Below are 21,408 nucleotides of genomic sequence, written 5' to 3' on the forward strand. Positions count from 1 at the left end.
CGCTGCGCGTGCACAGTTCAGAGTTGCTCCGGAAGTACGTTAGGCTTCCGGGTCACGGTCGTCACTATGGCAACCAAAACACATTCTAGTGGATCAGCACATGAATCGTTGCATTGTTGCAAATACAGTAAAGCATGTTACATGAAATGTCGGCTCATTTCAACACTGTACAAATAACAACACCGCCTTTCAGTTGGTTTTGCGATGTGGCACTTAAACTCTCAGTTTGTATAGAGTTAAATTTATCTTAATTCAAATAGCAGCTTCCTGCTGTAGTTAAGGGAACACAGTTATATCAATCTCAGCAATTTGAATCTCCGTGCCAGTTTTTCTGGACACAAACATAAAAGTTTTCCTTCGCTGTTGGTACACAGTTAAACTTTACTTGATCAAGCTTTTAAAACACTCCCATTCAAATTACTCTCGGACACACGCAGTGTTACGCGAGATTGCATTCACTTTGTGAACGGATACAAATGGGCAAACATTGTTCTCTAATGTTTAACGTTAATTTAGGGGAGTAGAATATCAAATTTGATTCGGCAGTGGAACACGCACTGGCAATCAAACTATATGAAATATGAATACGGGGACTTTGATAAATAGATTGAGGAACCCGCTCAAAACTATTCTTTATTCACCGATTTATATCCCTTTTGAAACACTAACAGTTTAGCTCCGTTCAGCAAACAGTGACTGAGATAGCGTTTGAGACACTGGAACACGCAGTGAAATCAAATCAGCTATAAAACAAGGCATTACACAAATGAGGAACACGCTCAATTTCTACCTTATTGTACGATCTCAGATGTTTACTTTTAAGTTCACTTACTGCTGTTAACAAAGGGGAGACGGACTCGAGTTAAAGTCTCCTCTAGCTCCTTTCATTCAAGCGGGAGGGCGCGCGCTGCTTACGTCACGCAAACACACACACATACTCAGGTCTCGGAAGCTTTTCATCCGTCATTCCTTTAGCAAAATCAAAGATTAAATAACTTGGTTTATGCTCACAATTTAGGTTAAACTGCCCGCAATCATTCTCCACCATAATAAATGTAAGGGAAACAGGTCAATTTAGCTCAAAGGGAATCATTTAAGATTTTAAAGGGAATTTGAACAGAATCACTGTTTCACGGCTGTTCACGGAGACGCGCCTGCGATTCAGTGAACGAGCCGTTTAACATCAAATCTGCGCTGGATACTAATATCCAAACTATAGTGAAAACACTATCAATTAGCACAGTAACAAGATCGGCAGTTTAAGACATTAACTTGTAAGCACAAAACACAAGATACTTCTCTTTTCAATATGAATAAGGCTTTATTAGATAAATCTAAGACATATAAACTAATCTAACACATAAACGCACACACACACACATTCACACAAGTTGCAGGAAGGTCGAAAGTTAGGGAAAGATGAATTTAAGAGAATGGAAATATGGAATCCCAAGTTAACAGCAATACGTTAAATTGCATAGACATGAACAACCATCAATCACGTAATTAGCGCTCGCATTGAGTTCCTCAATGGGGTTAAAATTATATTAGATACACCAGCACAACAAATATCTGGGAATACGTTGCCTTCGTTTGCTGTGAAAGGGACTCCAGTTGAAAGGGGTTTCCCGGTGTCGCTGATTGGCTGGAAGTTCAGTTGACTGAAGTGACGTCTTGGGGAGCCCGTGCTTGGGCGTTGGCTGAAGCTGGAGTTGTGTGGCTGGTTGGAGTTCAAACGCGCAGACGAGGTCGACGTTACAAAACTTAACTCAGAACACGAAACTCTCAAACGGAAAAGAAAAGAAATAAAGTTTGACGAGACTAGGTTGTGTTCCTTCTCATTGTGGCATAAGTAGCAGCAGGCAGGCACGCTGGAACCGCGCTCAAAGAACCATGATGACTAACCGCATGGCTAGATGCTACAAGCTAAAGCTAGGTAGCAAAGCTACAAGCTAAAAGCTAAGAGCAGGCATGACTGATAGCACGAGCAATGCTAGAACTAAAAGCCGACATGGCTAATAGCAGCAGCTAGACTAGAACTAAAAGCCGACTAAAAGCCGACATGGCTAATAGCAGCAGGCAGACTAAAAGCAAGGCATGACTAAAAGCCGAAATTACATCGTGTCCAAAGTATTTAAAACTTCCTGTTGGCCACCCCTCAAATGTTGCCTTGACCAATCAGATATGTTCTTGAGTCTTGGGTATCATAAATCATTTGTTTATCTTACCAAGCATGTGGTTCTTGCCTCACAGGGTCTAATTTTGGACATGATTCCTATAACATGATTATGATATATTTTACAAATAAATGATTGTCAGGGCAATATCAAGCAAGAAAATTCAATCACACACATATCAAACACGACTATGTACCCTTCAGCTATACCATAGTCATTTAAAGAAAACATACACGATAAGTGATTATAACATGATAGTCAAATGTGTGGGTTACACGTAAATGAATATGGAGTTAAGCAATAGAATGATTCATTCATAAGTCTTTTTTGAGTTCATTCTGGTCCATATATAATGTATAAAAAGGGTTTCTTTGCCATTCTCTGGCAAAGGACTTTTCTGTGAAGACAAAGGTTTAAAGCCCTTCCCCCTTAGGAATTTCAGTCTGGTTTCACTGGCTGGGGGGGAAGTCAATGCAAGTATTTAACTTGATCTCCTGGGTTTACATGTGATGTCCAGCGTTGCATTCCAATCACGAACAATAAATTTGACAATCTCTTCTTTGAATTAAAATTGTCAATAATTGTTCTATTGGTGTTAATGTTGAAAGCTGTTGTGTGAACAAGTTGGTTGGTTGGTTATCTTGTTTGGTTCCTGTGGCACTAGAACTGATTTATGACTTCCTGAGGAATTCAGCTCATGTTTCAATGCACACAGCTCTGATAGACTCTTTGATTTGTCTGATTTGACTCATTTCTGCTACATATATCCCCCTTTCGATCGGCGAGGTGTTTAGGTGAAGACATCGTCGATCGCTGGAGAAACAAAGGCAGAAGAAGCAGACAAACACAGCAAACAGCAAGACAACACCTCCATGACAGTTACTGTACTGGTGCAGGCATCAGGTTATTTAGGTACACGTGGTTAAGTTCAATTAGTCAATGTAGTTTAGCACATTGAGGATAGTTTAGATCGTCTTGGAAATTGTTTTTATTTTGATTCATCAATCAAATTTGTGGTTAACTTTGTTTGGTTCTTCTAGGTTGTCTTACTTTACATGTTTACCATTAGTTTTCTAGTAATTTCATTTTCAATTCAATGGATTGACCTATCATGCATGGAGCTCTCTGGCTTCCATTCAGTTTAGAGTGGCTGGCGGATATTAGGTGTTGCGAGTCAATCCTAATATCAGACCTTCAACCCTCGCAGGGTGTCTAGGCGTTTCACCTACTCAGGAAAGAGGGGAAGGAGAAGGATAGGTAAAAGAAGAACAAAACAAAACAAGGCTGCTGTGGGTTTTCCTAGCATGTGTTACAACTACTATTGAGCTAGGATGTCAGGTGCAGCTAGTGTGTCGTGAACCTTAACTTAGTGTCAGGTGTTCTACCTATTGTGAGGATGGCTGCACGTTTCTTCATGGTGGGTATGTGTAACTTTGTTACGCTAAAAGTTGGATATTCTACCTGTGGGAAGAATATGTTTGTTGACTGTGTTATCAGTAGATGTGTTTACCTCTGGGTGTAGGTAATGTTGTGTATTACTGGTGTAGTGCATGTGTGGTCAGATCTGTTCAAGTCTGTGTTGTCTCCCCCTTTTTCTAGCATGTCACTGAAGACTGGCTCTCTGCATCTTTGGCTTGGATGAGGGCGTGTCCATGGTCTAATGAGGGGTCAGTCCAGCAAGGCAGGAAGTTCTTTAGCACGCCGTCGGAGGCAGTTTGGCATGGCTGTGTGAAGCTGAGTTGCAAAACTTGTCTCCTATGTTGCATTCTTCTTGTGATGCCTTCTGGCTGTAGCAGACTTTCTGACCTTCTGTGCTCTGGTGGTTACTGTTGCACAGACAGGGAATGTGGTACTTGGAGTTGGAGTTCATTTGACAGTTTGTTAGTGACTGAGGTGATGTCCTTTAGTACCTCAGATTTTTCATCAACAGTTGGCCGTGAAAGACTTGTTCATTCTGGGTTGTTGTTGAACAGGTGCTTGTCATCTCTGATGCGGTGCACCAGGTGATCACCGGCCTTCCGTTCTGTCGCTGGTCACAGCGAGCATGACTCAACTTTGTGGTCACCTGCATGTAAATTGTCTTGAAGGAACTCTCTTAGTTGTTCCATGACTTGTTCCGTGTCTTCTAATGGTAAGCGGTTATGTTCTTGTGAGTACTCAGCACTGTGCATGTCTGAGTGGTGCTGAGGTGGGTTTTGTTGTCGCTTACCCACACGAGTTGCTCTTGGATGAGTCAGGTGATTACCTTTGGATATCTGGTTAGGTTTCCAGATGTTATCCTTTTGGTTTCTTGAGAAGCGTGGCTGGTCCCATGGATTTTTCCAGCAGTTGGGCTGAAAGCGGTCGTGGATATGGGCGTCACGTTCTCTGTGCTCTTGATGGAAGACTCTGGTGTTGTGATGCCGCTGGGTGTCGTCCAGTGCAAGGCTTGAGTCTTTGTTGACAGAGTTCAAGAGTGTGGATGTTTTGTTACCTGTCTTTGAGGCCAACTTCTGCTTGTTATAGGCCTTCTGTGTTAGGTCACGCAACTGTTGGATGGTCATGGAGTTCGGACAGGCCATGACACCTAGATGGTGACTGACTCCAGGGTGCAGATTCTTTAGGAAGAGGGTTTTGAAGTTCACATCCTCTTCAAGGTCAGAGTTGTTGTGTGCACCAAAGTAGGATTGTCGGAGTCGGTTGTAGTAAGCTTGTGGAGTCTCTTGACGACCTTGTTTGGTTTCCAAGGCAGTTAACAGTCCATGTTCAGACTCTGGGTCTGTAAACTCTTTAATCAGGACCTCACGAAGTCGCTGGTAGTTTGACTTGGTTTGACTGGGCTGTCGATCTAGAAAGTTTCGTACCTCGGAACTGGACGTGGCTCTAAGGAGGTATAACCAGTCTCTGTCAGTCACATGAGGTCTCACTTCCAGGTGAAATTCGATATCTCGCAGATAAGCTTGGATGTCGGGGCTCTCTGTGGAGTTCGGGTTGAACCTGCTGATGTTTTTAGACAGCTTGTTGAGGTCTTTGATGGTCATCCCGTGTGCAGCTTCAAGGCCTTGGACGGGAGGTTTTCTTTCGTTGGCAGGAAAGGGTTGTGTGGCGAAGGCAGGTGAGGTTTTGGGTTGTGGCCCTTCGCTCCTTTCGTCACATGCCAGTTCTTGGACGTGGGACTCTGCTCTGCTCAGCAGTGATGAGGCTAAGAGATGTTTCTCTTTTCTTGGCTCTAGTTTGTGCTTGTAAGCATTTTGGAGTTCTTTTCTGACCATGTAGAGCTCATCGTTGGTATCATCTAGTTGTTGGGTCAGATTGTCCATTTCAGTTCTGTACCTTTCAAGGTGGTCTTTCAAAGCACTGATTTCAGAGTTCTTGTTTCTGATGTCTAGCTTGGCTTTCTCTAGTAGCTGTTCGGCATACTGGAGTCTGTTTACCAGGTCTTTCTGAGCAGCCGTTGCATGTTGCTGGTCGAGCTGAGCTGCTGCCAGGGCTGCTTGGAGCTTCATAACTTGTTCTGTTGTATCCTGCTCCCTCTCGCTGGGTGCTTTGAGTTGATTTTGAACTTTCACTTCCAGCTTGTCTATGCGACGTTGAGCACCTGTCAGCTCCTCTTGAAGGTGGGTGATGTGCTTGTCGCTCAGTTTCAGCTGGGTTGTGAAGGCATAGCTTAGTGAGCTCGTGATCTTGACTAGCTCCTCGTGGTTGTTGTTCTGGCTTGAATCTTGTGTCAGGAATCTTCTCAGGATTAGGATTATTATTAAAAATAATAACAGTTCAAATGTCTTTGGAGTGAGGCTGTCTGTTATGCCTCTCAGCCAAATGTTCACATCTTCCCCATGGGCAATGGGGTCTGCAGTCTGCGGCATGTTGGCACGCTGGGGAGAAGAGAGACTGACACAGATCTGTGTGGAGTAAAAGCCTATGTGTGGTGGGACAACTAAGTGTTGTATCAGTGATTGTGAACCACTAGTGAAATGTGGTGATGACTGTGTTGGTCTCAGGGTGTCTAAGTAGACTAGAGATGCGAAGACTTTGTCACTCTAATGAGGAAGAGGAAAAGAGAGACAGAGGTGAAAAACAAATTCAAATGACAAGCAAAATTTCTGTTTTTCAAATGAGGAAAATTATTTTTTCCAATTAAATGTTATCAAAAACGTAAATAATATTATTATATTTCTTGCTTTGGACAAAAGAATACAATAATAATTCTGATATCTCTTTTCTTAGTCTGACAGGATTGACACCGTACACCTTTCAGTTGGACCGCTCACCAGGGAGTCAGCGAAGGCGACAGTTGCTCAACACGTATCTCTATTAAATTGATCTCAACGATGGATGAGATGCTAAAACTTGGAATGCGTTTCCAAATGTAGGGAGGTTAGGAAGAACAAATGAGAGGATGATTACAATCAAATTCATAAGGATGATTCGTCGTCTTTGGCACGATTGTGTATTTACTTCACTTAGAATTGATTGATGGTTCTTACATGTCCTACAAATGTAAAAAGAGAAGAGGAAAGTAAAGGAGAGAGAGGACGGAGATGGTAAGTCTCAGAAGCGGTTACCTCAACTACAAGGAGAGCGTTGTGTTAGTTGCTGCACAACTAATCAAACAAAATAAACTTTAAATGAAAGAGAGTTGTCTTTCTAATTTATTTGAACTCGTAGTGAGGGATAACAATGTCTCCTTTTAGGGCTCAGGTTTGTCGTTCCCAGGCTAGGATACACAAAGTAAAGAAATGGTAAGAAAAAGTAAAATTAAAAAAATTAATAAATGGGCAAAATATGCAAAAATGAAAAAAAAAAAAAAAGAAATCAATAAGTAAAACAATAGTGGTTAAGTGTATAACCAAAATAGGAAGAGGGGTAAAACGCATTCAAATAATTAAAGGTCTGAATAGCATATATTCAGATGGGTAATAAATAAATTAGGAAGAATAAGTTTACTTAAACTTCCAAAGTTCAAGGCTTATTCATTCCTAAAATAATAAGACCCAAAAGAGAATACTAGAAATAAAAGATCATATGAAATGATCTGAGAGGGAAATTTTAAATGATTCAAAATAAATTTAATGTTTCAATTAAATTTCAATTTGACAATTAATAATTGTGAGTCAGTATTTCCCTTTCTAGTAAAATGAAAATAAGTGGTCTAGTGAGAAAACAGAGCGATAAAAAGAAAGAGACTAACAAGTGTTAGTTAAGATGTTGAAAATGGTTAAATCACGTCAGCGTTGCCCAAACACACATTATTCTACCACTGGATGGTAATGCTAACGGCTAACCTTTGAGGCTAGTGGCTTTAGTATAGACTTCAATGTAAATGCAATGGTTTCGTTAGCTTAGCGACACCGCAGAGTTTGTGCGCTGCGCGTGCACAGTTCAGAGTTGCTCCGGAAGTACGTTAGGCTTCCGGGTCACGGTCGTCACTATGGCAACCAAAACACATTCTAGTGGATCAGCACATGAATCGTTGCATTGTTGCAAATACAGTTAAGCATGTTACATGAAATGTCGGCTCATTTCAACACTGTACAAATAACAACACCGCCTTTCAGTTGGTTTTGCGATGTGGCACTTAAACTCTCAGTTTGTATAGAGTTAAATTTATCTTAATTCAAATAGCAGCTTCCTGCTGTAGTTAAGGGAACACAGTTATATCAATCTCAGCAATTTGAATCTCCGTGCCAGTTTTTCTGGACACAAACATAAAAGTTTTCCTTCGCTGTTGGTACACAGTTAAACTTTACTTGATCAAGCTTTTAAAACACTCCCATTCAAATTACTCTCGGACACACGCAGTGTTACGCGAGATTGCATTCACTTTGTGAACGGATACAAATGGGCAAACATTGTTCTCTAATGTTTAACGTTAATTTAGGGGAGTAGAATATCAAATTTGATTCGGCAGTGGAACACGCACTGGCAATCAAACTATATGAAATATGAATACGGGGACTTTGATAAATAGATTGAGGAACCCGCTCAAAACTATTCTTTATTCACCGATTTATATCCCTTTTGAAACACTAACAGTTTAGCTCCGTTCAGCAAACAGTGACTGAGATAGCGTTTGAGACACTGGAACACGCAGTGAAATCAAATCAGCTATAAAACAAGGCATTACACAAATGAGGAACACGCTCAATTTCTACCTTATTGTACGATCTCAGATGTTTACTTTTAAGTTCACTTACTGCTGTTAACAAAGGGGAGACGGACTCGAGTTAAAGTCTCCTCTAGCTCCTTTCATTCAAGCGGGAGGGCGCGCGCTGCTTACGTCACGCAAACACACACACATACTCAGGTCTCGGAAGCTTTTCATCCGTCATTCCTTTAGCAAAATCAAAGATTAAATAACTTGGTTTATGCTCACAATTTAGGTTAAACTGCCCGCAATCATTCTCCACCATAATAAATGTAAGGGAAACAGGTCAATTTAGCTCAAAGGGAATCATTTAAGATTTTAAAGGGAATTTGAACAGAATCACTGTTTCACGGCTGTTCACGGAGACGCGCCTGCGATTCAGTGAACGAGCCGTTTAACATCAAATCTGCGCTGGATACTAATATCCAAACTATAGTGAAAACACTATCAATTAGCACAGTAACAAGATCGGCAGTTTAAGACATTAACTTGTAAGCACAAAACACAAGATACTTCTCTTTTCAATATGAATAAGGCTTTATTAGATAAATCTAAGACATATAAACTAATCTAACACATAAACGCACACACACACACATTCACACAAGTTGCAGGAAGGTCGAAAGTTAGGGAAAGATGAATTTAAGAGAATGGAAATATGGAATCCCAAGTTAACAGCAATACGTTAAATTGCATAGACATGAACAACCATCAATCACGTAATTAGCGCTCGCATTGAGTTCCTCAATGGGGTTAAAATTATATTAGATACACCAGCACAACAAATATCTGGGAATACGTTGCCTTCGTTTGCTGTGAAAGGGACTCCAGTTGAAAGGGGTTTCCCGGTGTCGCTGATTGGCTGGAAGTTCAGTTGACTGAAGTGACGTCTTGGGGAGCCCGTGCTTGGGCGTTGGCTGAAGCTGGAGTTGTGTGGCTGGTTGGAGTTCAAACGCGCAGACGAGGTCGACGTTACAAAACTTAACTCAGAACACGAAACTCTCAAACGGAAAAGAAAAGAAATAAAGTTTGACGAGACTAGGTTGTGTTCCTTCTCATTGTGGCATAAGTAGCAGCAGGCAGGCACGCTGGAACCGCGCTCAAAGAACCATGATGACTAACCGCATGGCTAGATGCTACAAGCTAAAGCTAGGTAGCAAAGCTACAAGCTAAAAGCTAAGAGCAGGCATGACTGATAGCACGAGCAATGCTAGAACTAAAAGCCGACATGGCTAATAGCAGCAGCTAGACTAGAACTAAAAGCCGACTAAAAGCCGACATGGCTAATAGCAGCAGGCAGACTAAAAGCAAGGCATGACTAAAAGCCGAAATTACATCGTGTCCAAAGTATTTAAAACTTCCTGTTGGCCACCCCTCAAATGTTGCCTTGACCAATCAGATATGTTCTTGAGTCTTGGGTATCATAAATCATTTGTTTATCTTACCAAGCATGTGGTTCTTGCCTCACAGGGTCTAATTTTGGACATGATTCCTATAACATGATTATGATATATTTTACAAATAAATGATTGTCAGGGCAATATCAAGCAAGAAAATTCAATCACACACATATCAAACACGACTATGTACCCTTCAGCTATACCATAGTCATTTAAAGAAAACATACACGATAAGTGATTATAACATGATAGTCAAATGTGTGGGTTACACATAAATGAATATGGAGTTAAGCAATAGAATGATTCATTCATAAGTCTTTTTTGAGTTCATTCTGGTCCATATATAATGTATAAAAAGGGTTTCTTTGCCATTCTCTGGCAAAGGACTTTTCTGTGAAGACAAAGGTTTAAAGCCCTTCCCCCTTAGGAATTTCAGTCTGGTTTCACTGGCTGGGGGGGAAGTCAATGCAAGTATTTAACTTGATCTCCTGGGTTTACATGTGATGTCCAGCGTTGCATTCCAATCACGAACAATAAATTTGACAATCTCTTCTTTGAATTAAAATTGTCAATAATTGTTCTATTGGTGTTAATGTTGAAAGCTGTTGTGTGAACAAGTTGGTTGGTTGGTTATCTTGTTTGGTTCCTGTGGCACTAGAACTGATTTATGACTTCCTGAGGAATTCAGCTCATGTTTCAATGCACACAGCTCTGATAGACTCTTTGATTTGTCTGATTTGACTCATTTCTGCTACAATATTAAACAAAAAGATTGTGGGTTCACTTAAGACAGTACATCTGTTACAATAAAAGGGCATTTTTGTCTTTCTTTCTTAGTTGTTTCCATATAATTTTGACAGTCTTATTAGATAAATCGTTTCAGTTGTGTATGGTAACCCTTGTTGGTATCACGCTTGAGAGCCCAGACACCTCTGACATCACTGAGAAAAAAGGCCAATGAAACTGGCAAGCAAAATTTACATGAGTGGCCACACCCTGGATATCCAGGTATAAATAGGCCAGCATGGCATTTTACAGTTACTCATTTAGCTGACGCTTTTATCCAAAGCAACTTACAACTGCTACATATGTCAGAGGTCACACACCTCTGGAGCAACTGGGGGTTAAGTGTCTTGCTCAGGGACACTCACACCAAAGGCATGTGTCTTATCTACTGCGCCAACACCACCCATTTGGTCGCTCAATTTATTCTGAGGAGTCTAAAAGCATCTCAACACACTCAGAAGTAGTTCAGAGTTGTGGCATAAGGGACACAATGTCTCTGTTCCCTCCATCAAGGAATGAGGGGTACAATACATTACTGAGACTTTCCCTTTCACAAGTTCACATTTACATATAATAAACTGAGTAAAGGCTATGCGTATTTGGTGTACTGTCCAGGGAGAGGGCTCCAAGTTCAGTAATTACTCTTGCCCAGGGTAATCCTCCTGTCCGGGGAGAGGGGTCCGAGCTCAGCTTTTAGCCAGGACACAAAGAACTCCACCAAGTGCTCCTCCCCATGCTGGGGTAGGAACTGGCTAAAGGTGAGGAGTCAGATTGGTGTAAGTATGCTGAAAGACTAGAAATAATGAAGGTAAGGTTGCTTTGATTATTTATAGGTTTCTTCTCTTGTGCTGGTTGGATAGATGGTGTAATTACTGATGATGGACTGGTCGTGTTAATTATCTGCTGGTACTCATCCCGAAATTTGTTAATAAAACCTCACTTCAGGTGGTCACTTTGACCCGCTGTTGAACTGTGTTGTGCGAGCCACTTAGATCTGGGCACAGATGCCAAATCGTGCCTTTGCAATGATGATCACTGGGGAAGACACATACTTGCGTAGGTCCCCTGGCCAGCTGTGTGCCCATGTGTCTGTGCCGAAGGAGGCCTCATACAGGAAATCACATTGGACAAAGGGACGGAATCACGTGAGGCAACGGACGTGTCTGTGACTGACTGAATCACTCCAATCAGCTGGTTATAGAGCCTCCACTCATCCAGGAGAAAGACCTGTTACAAGAGCGATTCCACTGCGTGAATAAGGTCACCCAGAATGTGAAAGGTTTGCAGAAACCTAAGTTCCCACTGGCTCCAGGAGATGACGGGAGTTGTGGCATATGACAGGAGCGACTGCCCTGGTGGCTGCCATCACTGTGCTGTCCGTTTGGATAAGGCACATGCTAGTCCTGGATTAACGGCCAAAACCTCCCAAAGAAAAAAGCACTGGCGACATCTTTTGGGCAAACGAATGCCTGTGTAGGCAGGAATTGACCAGGTCCCTAAGGTTGTATGCTCATTGCTTAAAGCATTTCAACCTATCCTGGAAGCATCCTTTGTTAGAATTGTGGTTTTGGACACTGATCTAGAGCCAGACCCACCCGTAGAAATAAAGGTTCTACCAAGGATTGGAATGGAAAGCACCTCGTGTGAAAGCTACACGATGCGAGCCATGGAGCCATGCACATTTCTGAACTTGGTCATACAGGCAGTGCTGAAGCAGTTTTATAAGCATCTTCTGGCGGAATGATGCAGCTGAGGACCCCATACCCCAGAAACCAAATAATTCAAGAGGAACCGCTATTCTGTGCTTGGGACCCCCAAGCAATTCAGCACTGTTGGAGCACAAATCTCCTCAAGGTGTGCTACCTGGAAACCAAATCCAATTTAATATAAAAAATAGATGTTCTACCCAGGGCAAAACCCAGAGCACCCACTCCCTAAGAGAAGCAAGGGTGGCTTGAACCAAGGTAGCAGAATGCCACTGAATGTCAATGGGCGCAAACTAAATTGCATACATGGGAATGGCTGGGGAGTCCAGACACCTTGCCAATGGCCATAGTGGCACTACGTTCAACGTACCTGAGGCAGGGTTCCTGCAGCATTGTGGAACAAGGCTCACCACTGCAGAGGACGTTTTAACCATGGCAGGCTCACCATGGCAGAGGGGTTTAACCAGACGGATACACGAGCTTCACCAATCAGATGCATCACTGTGGGATTGTGGGATTGTTCAGGATTGTGGGTAATGAAGTACTTAGCCAAGACATCACAAATAAAAGGCATTTACATCAAAACAAGGTTAGTGCCCCATGAACCTTTTGTCGTTTATATGAGCATATGCTATTGCTTAGTGCAGCCGTAGCTGGTTTTAAGTCTAACATGTATGGTTACGTTTTTATGGCTTATACTGTCAATGCAGAAATTGTATTTCATTTTTACTTCCGGCACCTGCTGTGGGCGGGACTGTGATGCTCTGTGATGTCAAAGGTATCTGGGCTTACAAGTGCGACCCCTAGTGTCAGAACTTTAACAAAATCAAAGAGACCAACTAAAAAGGGGAAACTCTGTAAAGCTTGTTTGTAAGTCGAGAAGAAGGAGGCGGGAACTGGCAAACATTTAAATGAAATTTTAATAATAAAATAAGCACAAAACAGTGCTACAGCCCCCCAAAGATGACTGCCGTCAAAAACAAAACACAAAATGAAACCCAGGGCTGGTCCTCTCTCGTTAGTCCTCCATTTAACATTCTGGAACTCCTCTGTTGGACTCGAGACTGGTGGGGGCGCAGGTGTCGTTCATTTCCAATTACTCCACCAGCCTCCGGGTTCTGTTGCCATGGCTCTCGCCCCCACCCCACTCATCACAAACTCCAAATATCATAAACTACTGTACATTGATGGCTTGTACAAAAACATGATGATAATCTCCATGATTCAGGCCTCCAAATCTTGGCAGTGACAGTTTGCTTGGGGGAAAAGGCAGGTTTTTATTTTATTTAGTGGCATGTCATTGCAATTTTTTCTTCTTTGTCATTAAGTGAAGAAGCAAATTAAGAACACACAACATCTTACTGAAGTTCTGATTAAAGGTTAATGCATTGTTCCACAAAATTAATGCAGAATTAAGTGCCTGAGCTTCACATTAAAGTGAGTTATGACGCACAATTCAGCACAACTTTAAAAGTCAAAAAGTACTTTCCTGAACGCATGTGAAAATGTGTGCATGTTAACGCATACAAACCTCACAGTCCTGTTAAATTTGTTAGATCATTCTTCAATAAATTATCCCAATGCCTTTTCTTAGACGTGTGTAAAGAATATTGCCAAGTGTATTATACTGTGTTAATTAGTATGCAAATGTATCCTTTTATGGTCATCTTCTTCATTATATTTAATCTCTTTATTTATCTGATAGATTGAATCATCCATGTACAACTATAATGTAATTTATCACTGGTCAATTAATTTCATGTGCGTTGCTGGTTAATTGTACAGTTCTTAGCAGTTGTATAGAACTGTACTTTTTAATCAAGTGTCACATAATCACAAATACATGGATTTTAATGTACTTTTTTATTTTTTTTATTGATCGCATAAATATAAATCACTCTTCTTTAACCTTGAAATCATTGATTCAGTGGTAGATTCCAGTCTATCCATGTCAGATGGCCAGTGAATGTAGGCAACCGCCTCTCTTAGGCTCCATGACACCTTGATATGCAGTGGACCGCTGTCCATCGAGCTGGGGGGGTTCTCACTCATCCAAAAGAGTCATTATTGAGAGGGATCAGTAGACTTTTAATCTTGGACTATCTGTTTATGCATGGTCTCTGCTATCACTATTATTATTTAGATACTGTCTAATGCTCATAATCCTACATGGAAGCCCTTTTCTGAATTAATGTAAGCCCCTAACTTGCTGTGGGCCTAACCAGCTAACAAAATCCACCTGTTATTAGAGAAAATGTATGCCAGCACATCACATATAAAACAATGATCGAAATTTCAGACACCACTTCCCATCACGTCAGACACCAAAGCTTCATCTTTAATCACACCCTTTCTAATAAGACCCCAGAGAGTAATCTTGCCACAATTTCCGTCTATAAACAAGATCATATTGCGGCAGGTCACCTGCGCTAACCTTCTGTTGAATTACGGTCCAGCGGTCCACTCTGATTGCTTCAATCACAGCAGCAGATTTGAATAGCCAAAAAAACTTTCCAGTAAAAACCTCAGCCTCCTGATTTATCCTCACATTGAGAAAATTACATTCACTCACTGTCCTCTCTGTTTGGAATCCATTATAGTTTATTATTATCCCTGCTACATACGCACACACAGAGCTAGCAACACAAAAATAAAGGCAAAGAAAATTTCCAGCCGAGATTGAGGCATAAATTATGGCCACAATGTTGTTGCAAAACAGTGATCTGAATTTGATTAGGCTTGCTTTTACTCCAAGCATGTGTGTGTGCAGTATCTCATATTTAATCATGATCCACTTGATGATTATCAGTTGGGTCAAAAAAAATAAATGTTTAGTCAAAAAAGATTCATGAAAAATTGTATACATTTAGAAATTTACTTAAAGAAAAACAAAATGTGCAGTTATTTGAGAATATATGCAAATACAGTGTGTTTTTTTCTTTCTTTTTTTATGAAAACTGTTTCCAGACAAACTAAACACAAGGGTGATTTTAGTATTATTTATAGTAATTTTGTTAGGTGCTTTTAATATTTTGTAATATAATTTTTTTATATTACTATTTAGACTTAATATATTTAATACATTGCAGTTTTGTTTTTATTTCAGCTTAAGTGTTTATTTACTTCTGGTTTGAAATCTTATTTCTTCAGCTCCAGTTCATTGCCAAGTTTAGTTAATTGTTTATTTAAATTTAATATGTATATTGTATTTTATTTCAGTTTTTTTTTTATCGTTTTAGTTAATTATAATAACTAAATAACTAATACATTGCATAAAGTTGGCCAATCAGTTTAGAGCTTGCCAGATTAAAAACGTGCTATATATAATATCACAGAGTGTGGTTTTGAGGTTGAAGCTACCTATTCATTAGAGATGTTCCGATACCCTTTTTCTCTTCCCGATACCGATTCCGATACCTGGGCTCAGGGTATCGGCCGATACCGAGTACTGATCCGATACCTGGGTGTATATCTGTATATACAGCTGTATATACTACTAGCCCTGTGTAAATTGCTAGAATTTTTTTATGGTGTGCTTCAGACAGATCCCTCAATAAAACATGAACAAATACATGGTGAACTACTGTATTTATTACAGTATTTTTATTATCTAACATGAATTTGACAGTATTATTTATTTTCTTATGCAAAAAAGAACTTCAAATGCAGCCAAAAATCTAACACCGCAAACTAAAAAAGGTATTTAAGTTTTACAATATAACTGTATAAAAAAACTGCAACAAATAAGTCTAGGAATATAAAAAAAGATCTATTAATCAGATAATCAGATAAAGTAAAAAACAAGTAAAAAACAAGCAACCATCTAGGCATAATTATTATTATTATAGAGATGTATTATTATTACTGTAGGCTACAACAGTAGCTTTATATATTGTCAATTTACTCATGTAAACCAAACATTTATTTTAATGGGCTGCCATGAAGATCTTTGAGTGTCTGTGTTTATGATATGACAGTATTCTCAAATGAAACGGTAAATTCTCATGAAGTGACGGTTTATGCGTTCGTGTCCTCATGACACACAGCAGAGACTACAAAACAGCGAGCTCTCGCGCATCTGTGCCAGTCACCCACAGAGATGTAGATTTTGCGGGAGTAATATTTAAATAGTATTTTGCAGTTTAATATTCACAGACACTAGTATATATTCGGCTACTGTCTGGAGCCCTGCGTTTTGACTTACACGGAAGCGACTGAACGCAGTTGCCGGTACTGAATATACTCGAGAGTCTGTAACTACCGGTACTACAGAGACATACTGCTAACCACTGATCTATAATATAGTAGCGGCTTCACTGTCTTTTGGCAGTTTAGAATGTGATGAGTGATCCAGTCATATATAGATAAGGGCTGCTAACGCGTTTTCATTTCTTCTTCGCTGCTCTAAACAGGGGTTGCTTGTGGCAACACAGCACAACTTCCTGTGTTTTCAATGCATTTTGAGCAGCGAAGAAGAACCGTGCAGCGGTTAGGCAAAGCTTGCGGTCATAACTAGGTCTTTTTTAAGAAAATGGTATCGGATCGGTATATGGGTTCATGTACTCGCCGATGCCGATGCCAGAATTTGTTGTGGTATCGGAGATATTTCCGATACTAGTATCGGAATCGGAACAACTCTACTATTCATTCGACTGTCTTCAGTACCTCCATTTTCACACCTCTGTTCATTCATCCTTCTGAGCTGCAGCCCCTGCGCGCACACACACACACACACACACACACACACACACACACACACACATACACACACATACAGATACAACAAGGCTCTCTTCAACAGCTGTCCCACATTTCTCTGAAACCTTAAGCCACTGTTCCCAGTAATCAGGTGGTCGTCCAGATCAAATAAAAGAAGAGGTAGTGCCATTGTAATATGAATTAAACCCCTTAAGCCCTATGTAATGCCTTGTTAGACAGAAGTGCAATCCTTGCACAGTCCTCACTCTCTCTCTCTCTCTCTCTCTATTTGTGCTTCCGCATGGGCATTCCCTTAAGGGACAGAAACTAAACGTGTGTTTGGGGTCATCTGCCTCAGACAAACATCTGTGTCTCAGGGAGCAGGTGAAGAGAGGAGGCCGTGAAGGAGAGGTGACACTCCCCCAGCCACCAGGGGGAGAGGGAGGTCTTCATAAATAATCTTCAAACAATCTGCTTTTCTTGACTCCCCTTATTAATTACTTTTATGGCCAAAATCAAACATCTGTCACTGTGGAATATACAAATTAATTTGGCAGCTTCTACCCACCAGGAATGGTAGTGCTCAGACAGTGAGTTTTGGCTTGTGTGGCAATAATTGCTCAATATTTTGAATTCAATTTTAATACTGAGAGAATAATGTGATATTACACAGATATTCTCATTTACAGCCTTATATAAAGGTACTTTATTGGCATATTTGGTTCCATGAAGAATCTTTCCATTATACCAAAAAGTTATTTATAGTGGAAAAGGGTTCTGTATTCAAATTTTCTTAATTCTAAATTCATAGTTTTGAAACATAATTTGTGCTCACTTTTCTTTTGATATCTAGCTATTAGAGAATAGTTTCTTTATTTCATCCAAACCACCAACCTGTACAAATAAATCTAACCTCCCACAGGATCAACAAAACTTACATAACACAATCAATAATGGATCAAACAAAAAAGGGATGAGGAGTTTGGCATGAGGCAGTCTGATAAAGATTCAGATTTTGTTTCATACTGAGGGAATAGTATGATATTATAATAATTATACAATCATTCTTATTAAGCCATTCAACATTTTTAAGAATTACTTTATGTGCGGCTTTGCTCTGATGTTTAGCTATTGGAAAATAATTTCTTAATTTTATACAAACCAGACACTTGTACAAATATAACGAACCTAACCTTCCATAAGAAAAAACAAAACCTCAAAAAAAAAAAAAAAAAAAAACACCATACAATCACTAAAAGATTAAACAAAATAGGATGAAATGTTTAGAACCCTTCACCATGTTCATAAAAGTTTGTCTGGGTCTTGAACGAAGTCAAAACCCTGCTTTTTTCGGAACGTTTCCTCACTTGGCTGGGTGGTGGGGGATCTTAAGCTGGAGCTGGCTGACAAAAGACAGCTGTCTGCCTGTCCTCCAGCTCTGCAGTGAGGTGCCCTGGGACTTTGCCTGCTCAAGGGTCAACACCTTTGTTAGAAGACAACAATTGGTACCAGTTATTGAGCGGCAAGAGTTCGCCTCACCCTCTCCTACCATCTTTCACGGGAAAGAGACAGACTCAGCCGCTTGCCCATCATCCTTCAAAGCTGAAGGAGGAAGTGACCTAGAGATGGTGTGGGGTGGTGCTGCATGCTGGGTGTTGCTGTGCTCTGCTTCAAGACTGATTGACTGAGTATGGAGGGATATACTTTGTCTTATGAGAAAAAGGGGTATTAGTGAATTTGCATATTCAATATCCACTGTAGGATTTCCACGCCTGAACTAGACAGTTTGGTCAAGTGAGCTTTTATAGATCAATTTCAGTATTTGCAAACAGTGATGACATTTTTTTTTAGGCAGAGCCTATATCTGGTGACAGAAAATGCCAGTTTTAATGTAGCAGTCTATGCAAGCCATGAAATATAGGAATAAAAAAGGTAATTTTGAGTTTATATTTGTCTGAATTTTTTCTTTCAGTTCTGAGATTATATCTCACAATTCTGGAAAGAAAAATTATCTAGTCATTCTTTCTTTATAGTTTATAAGTTTATAATCCCACATGTCTGGCTTTTTTTCCTGAGAATTGACAAACTTGCAATTGTTGAGTTGAATCAAGTTCGAACTAGATAAACTTGCATTTGCGAGAAAAAAATAAAAGTCAGAATTGTGAGATAAAATAGGTTATGTAAAATGTTATATAGGTTTAAATAGTATTTCATGCTTTAACTCTAGGGCTAATACAATATGTCCCCTATATGAATACTGTATAGACCTATTGTTCAAATCAAATCTATGCTTTAAAAGCAGAGTAATCATAGAAATCAAATGGCGTCTTTGATGACAGCATTATATAAAACATTTTTGCATTCCAATTCTGACATCCAAAGGCACAACAATATAATTTTTTCTCTTATTCCATGGATTTTACCCATTTCCCTATAGTTGTTATAACCAGTGTTTTTCTGCAGCCGGAATACCTGCGCAGCTGTATTTAACTGTGACATCTACTCCAAATTGGTCCGCTGTAATTGATATTTCACAGCATGGCTGTAACCGCCATAGACATTGAGGGGGACAAGCTGAAAGAGCGTGGTAAGGTGGAAGTAGCTAATCGTTTTATATTAGGCAACTGTTTTTCGATAGAAATGTTAAATGACTTAAATGACTACAGCACAAAATCTGACTCATGAAGACTTTGCTGAGAAATGCAAATTCACGGTTCTGAAGTTCTTCAGAAAGTCGCTAATGTAAACAGCCAATAACTGCTAAGCATGGCACGGCATATTATGACAAACAACACATGCTCCATTATGCCAGCTGGTGTAATGATGTGATAATGTCAGACTCATTAACTTCAGCACACAGTTTATGGTGGCCTTTTACGACATAATTAATTGACTCACAGATAAATTAAACCAAAAATAACTCGACTGAAATGCATTTGTAAGCTCAAATCTGATCTCTCATAAAAACTTCTGATGGTACACTGAAAAAAAATGGCTTATCTTACTAAGTATTATTTTATTTTTTCTAGTCAAAATATCAACAGTTCCTTAAATCAAGATACTTTTACTAGATAAGCAAAATGACTTAAGATATTTAGTATTCCTTAGTATTGTTTCCTGGGGAACAAAAGAGAGTTGGATATGCAATATTAACTTTGTCGAGTCCAGTAGACATCAGCTGTTGTGGTGTTGCTTTCGCGGGCAGTGGTGAAAACACAAGAAAATAATGACGAGGCATATGTCACCCTCAGATTCATCAGTACAAAGGTGGGTAATGAAACTGAACAAGTTTAGACAGCAAGTAAGCTAGTTAAGTAGTACTATGTTAATAACAATATTTTAAATCATTAAATTTTGCAATCAATGTCATATCTGACAAAGGTGCATGTATATTCATAACAGAATCATGAAAAAATGTGTTTCTTCAAAAATATGAAGCAACACAACTGTTTTCAGCATTAAAATAATCTGAAAAGGTTACAAAGCAGCAAATCAGCATATTTGATTATTTTTCTGAATGATCATGTGACAGTGAGTAATGATGCTGAAAATTCAGCTTTGATCACAGGAATACAGTATATGTTAAAACATTCAAATAGTTATTTTTAATTGACATATTTCACAATATTGCACTGTTTATTTTTAATTAAAAAAAAATGCCTCTGTGAGCATATGGGAAAAAAAGATTTCATTTTTGAAATCACCAATGAAACCTGACAACAACTGTCTCATAAATATTGTTTCTTTTGCTCAAATAGCATTAAAAAAAGCTTTTTTAGGCTAGACCTATTTGAAGATGACACAATCCTGCACAGCCAATGGTTGTAAAAACCGCCGGGATTTAAAATCAATTTTGTGTTAGCTAACACACTCACCTTGATGTATGGTCAGAGATTGTCTTACTATAGGGAGATGAGAGGGTCTGTATTACTATCTATTGAAGAAAAAGTGTAACAATCAACTTGGTTCACGTGTGCCATAATAACCAATCATATTACAGCCCTGAAGTCATGAGTTGCACAACACTCAGTCGCCGTTGATGGATACCATAGGAATGAAGAAGAAATGCCATAAACTGAATCCCACCTATCGCAAAAAGTTAGTGACTTCTCTTTTAAAACAGCATTTTTGTCAGTGTAAATTCTTAAATCACTTAAATCTAAAAGTATTTTTAGTGTAAAACATGTTGAAGATTAGCCAATAGGCTGTCTATTCATTTAATGATCAGCTGTTTTTTCTAAAAAGCTGTATATTCAGCATAGTAAAACCTTTCCTCCAAATAACATCCATTCAACAAAATGGCCTTTGGTCTCCTTTCCCACGTACTGTCTCAGCGGAAACGTTAGCATTAGCCATTGCATTTTTTTGGCTAAAGGGTGCAGGTTTGCCTTCTAGTGGCTTTGGCATGTTGTTAGTTAGGTCTACACAACAACAATGACTTCAAGTTGACCCCTCGAATATGGTGGATGGCTTACATATAGCAGCCCATAGAAACAGTTGTTAAACAAGGCATC

The 21,408-nt window shown here is 39.7% G+C and overlaps 1 protein-coding gene across 1 annotated transcript in view; it reads right to left on the minus strand.

Moving 5' to 3' along the window:
- Positions 1-643: 643 nt before the first annotated feature.
- LOC128003051 (uncharacterized) overlaps positions 644-21,408 on the minus strand; it is a 52,701-nt gene continuing 31,936 nt past the window's right edge. The window contains exon 2 of the mRNA XM_052592495.1: positions 644-5,489. Within this exon, the coding sequence (XP_052448455.1) occupies positions 4,211-5,489 (1,279 nt within the window). The 3' untranslated portion in view covers positions 644-4,210. The remainder of the gene's footprint in view (positions 5,490-21,408) is intronic.

This window comes from Carassius gibelio, chromosome A5, assembly GCF_023724105.1.
Source record: "Carassius gibelio isolate Cgi1373 ecotype wild population from Czech Republic chromosome A5, carGib1.2-hapl.c, whole genome shotgun sequence".
Classification (NCBI taxonomy): domain Eukaryota; kingdom Metazoa; phylum Chordata; class Actinopteri; order Cypriniformes; family Cyprinidae; genus Carassius; species Carassius gibelio.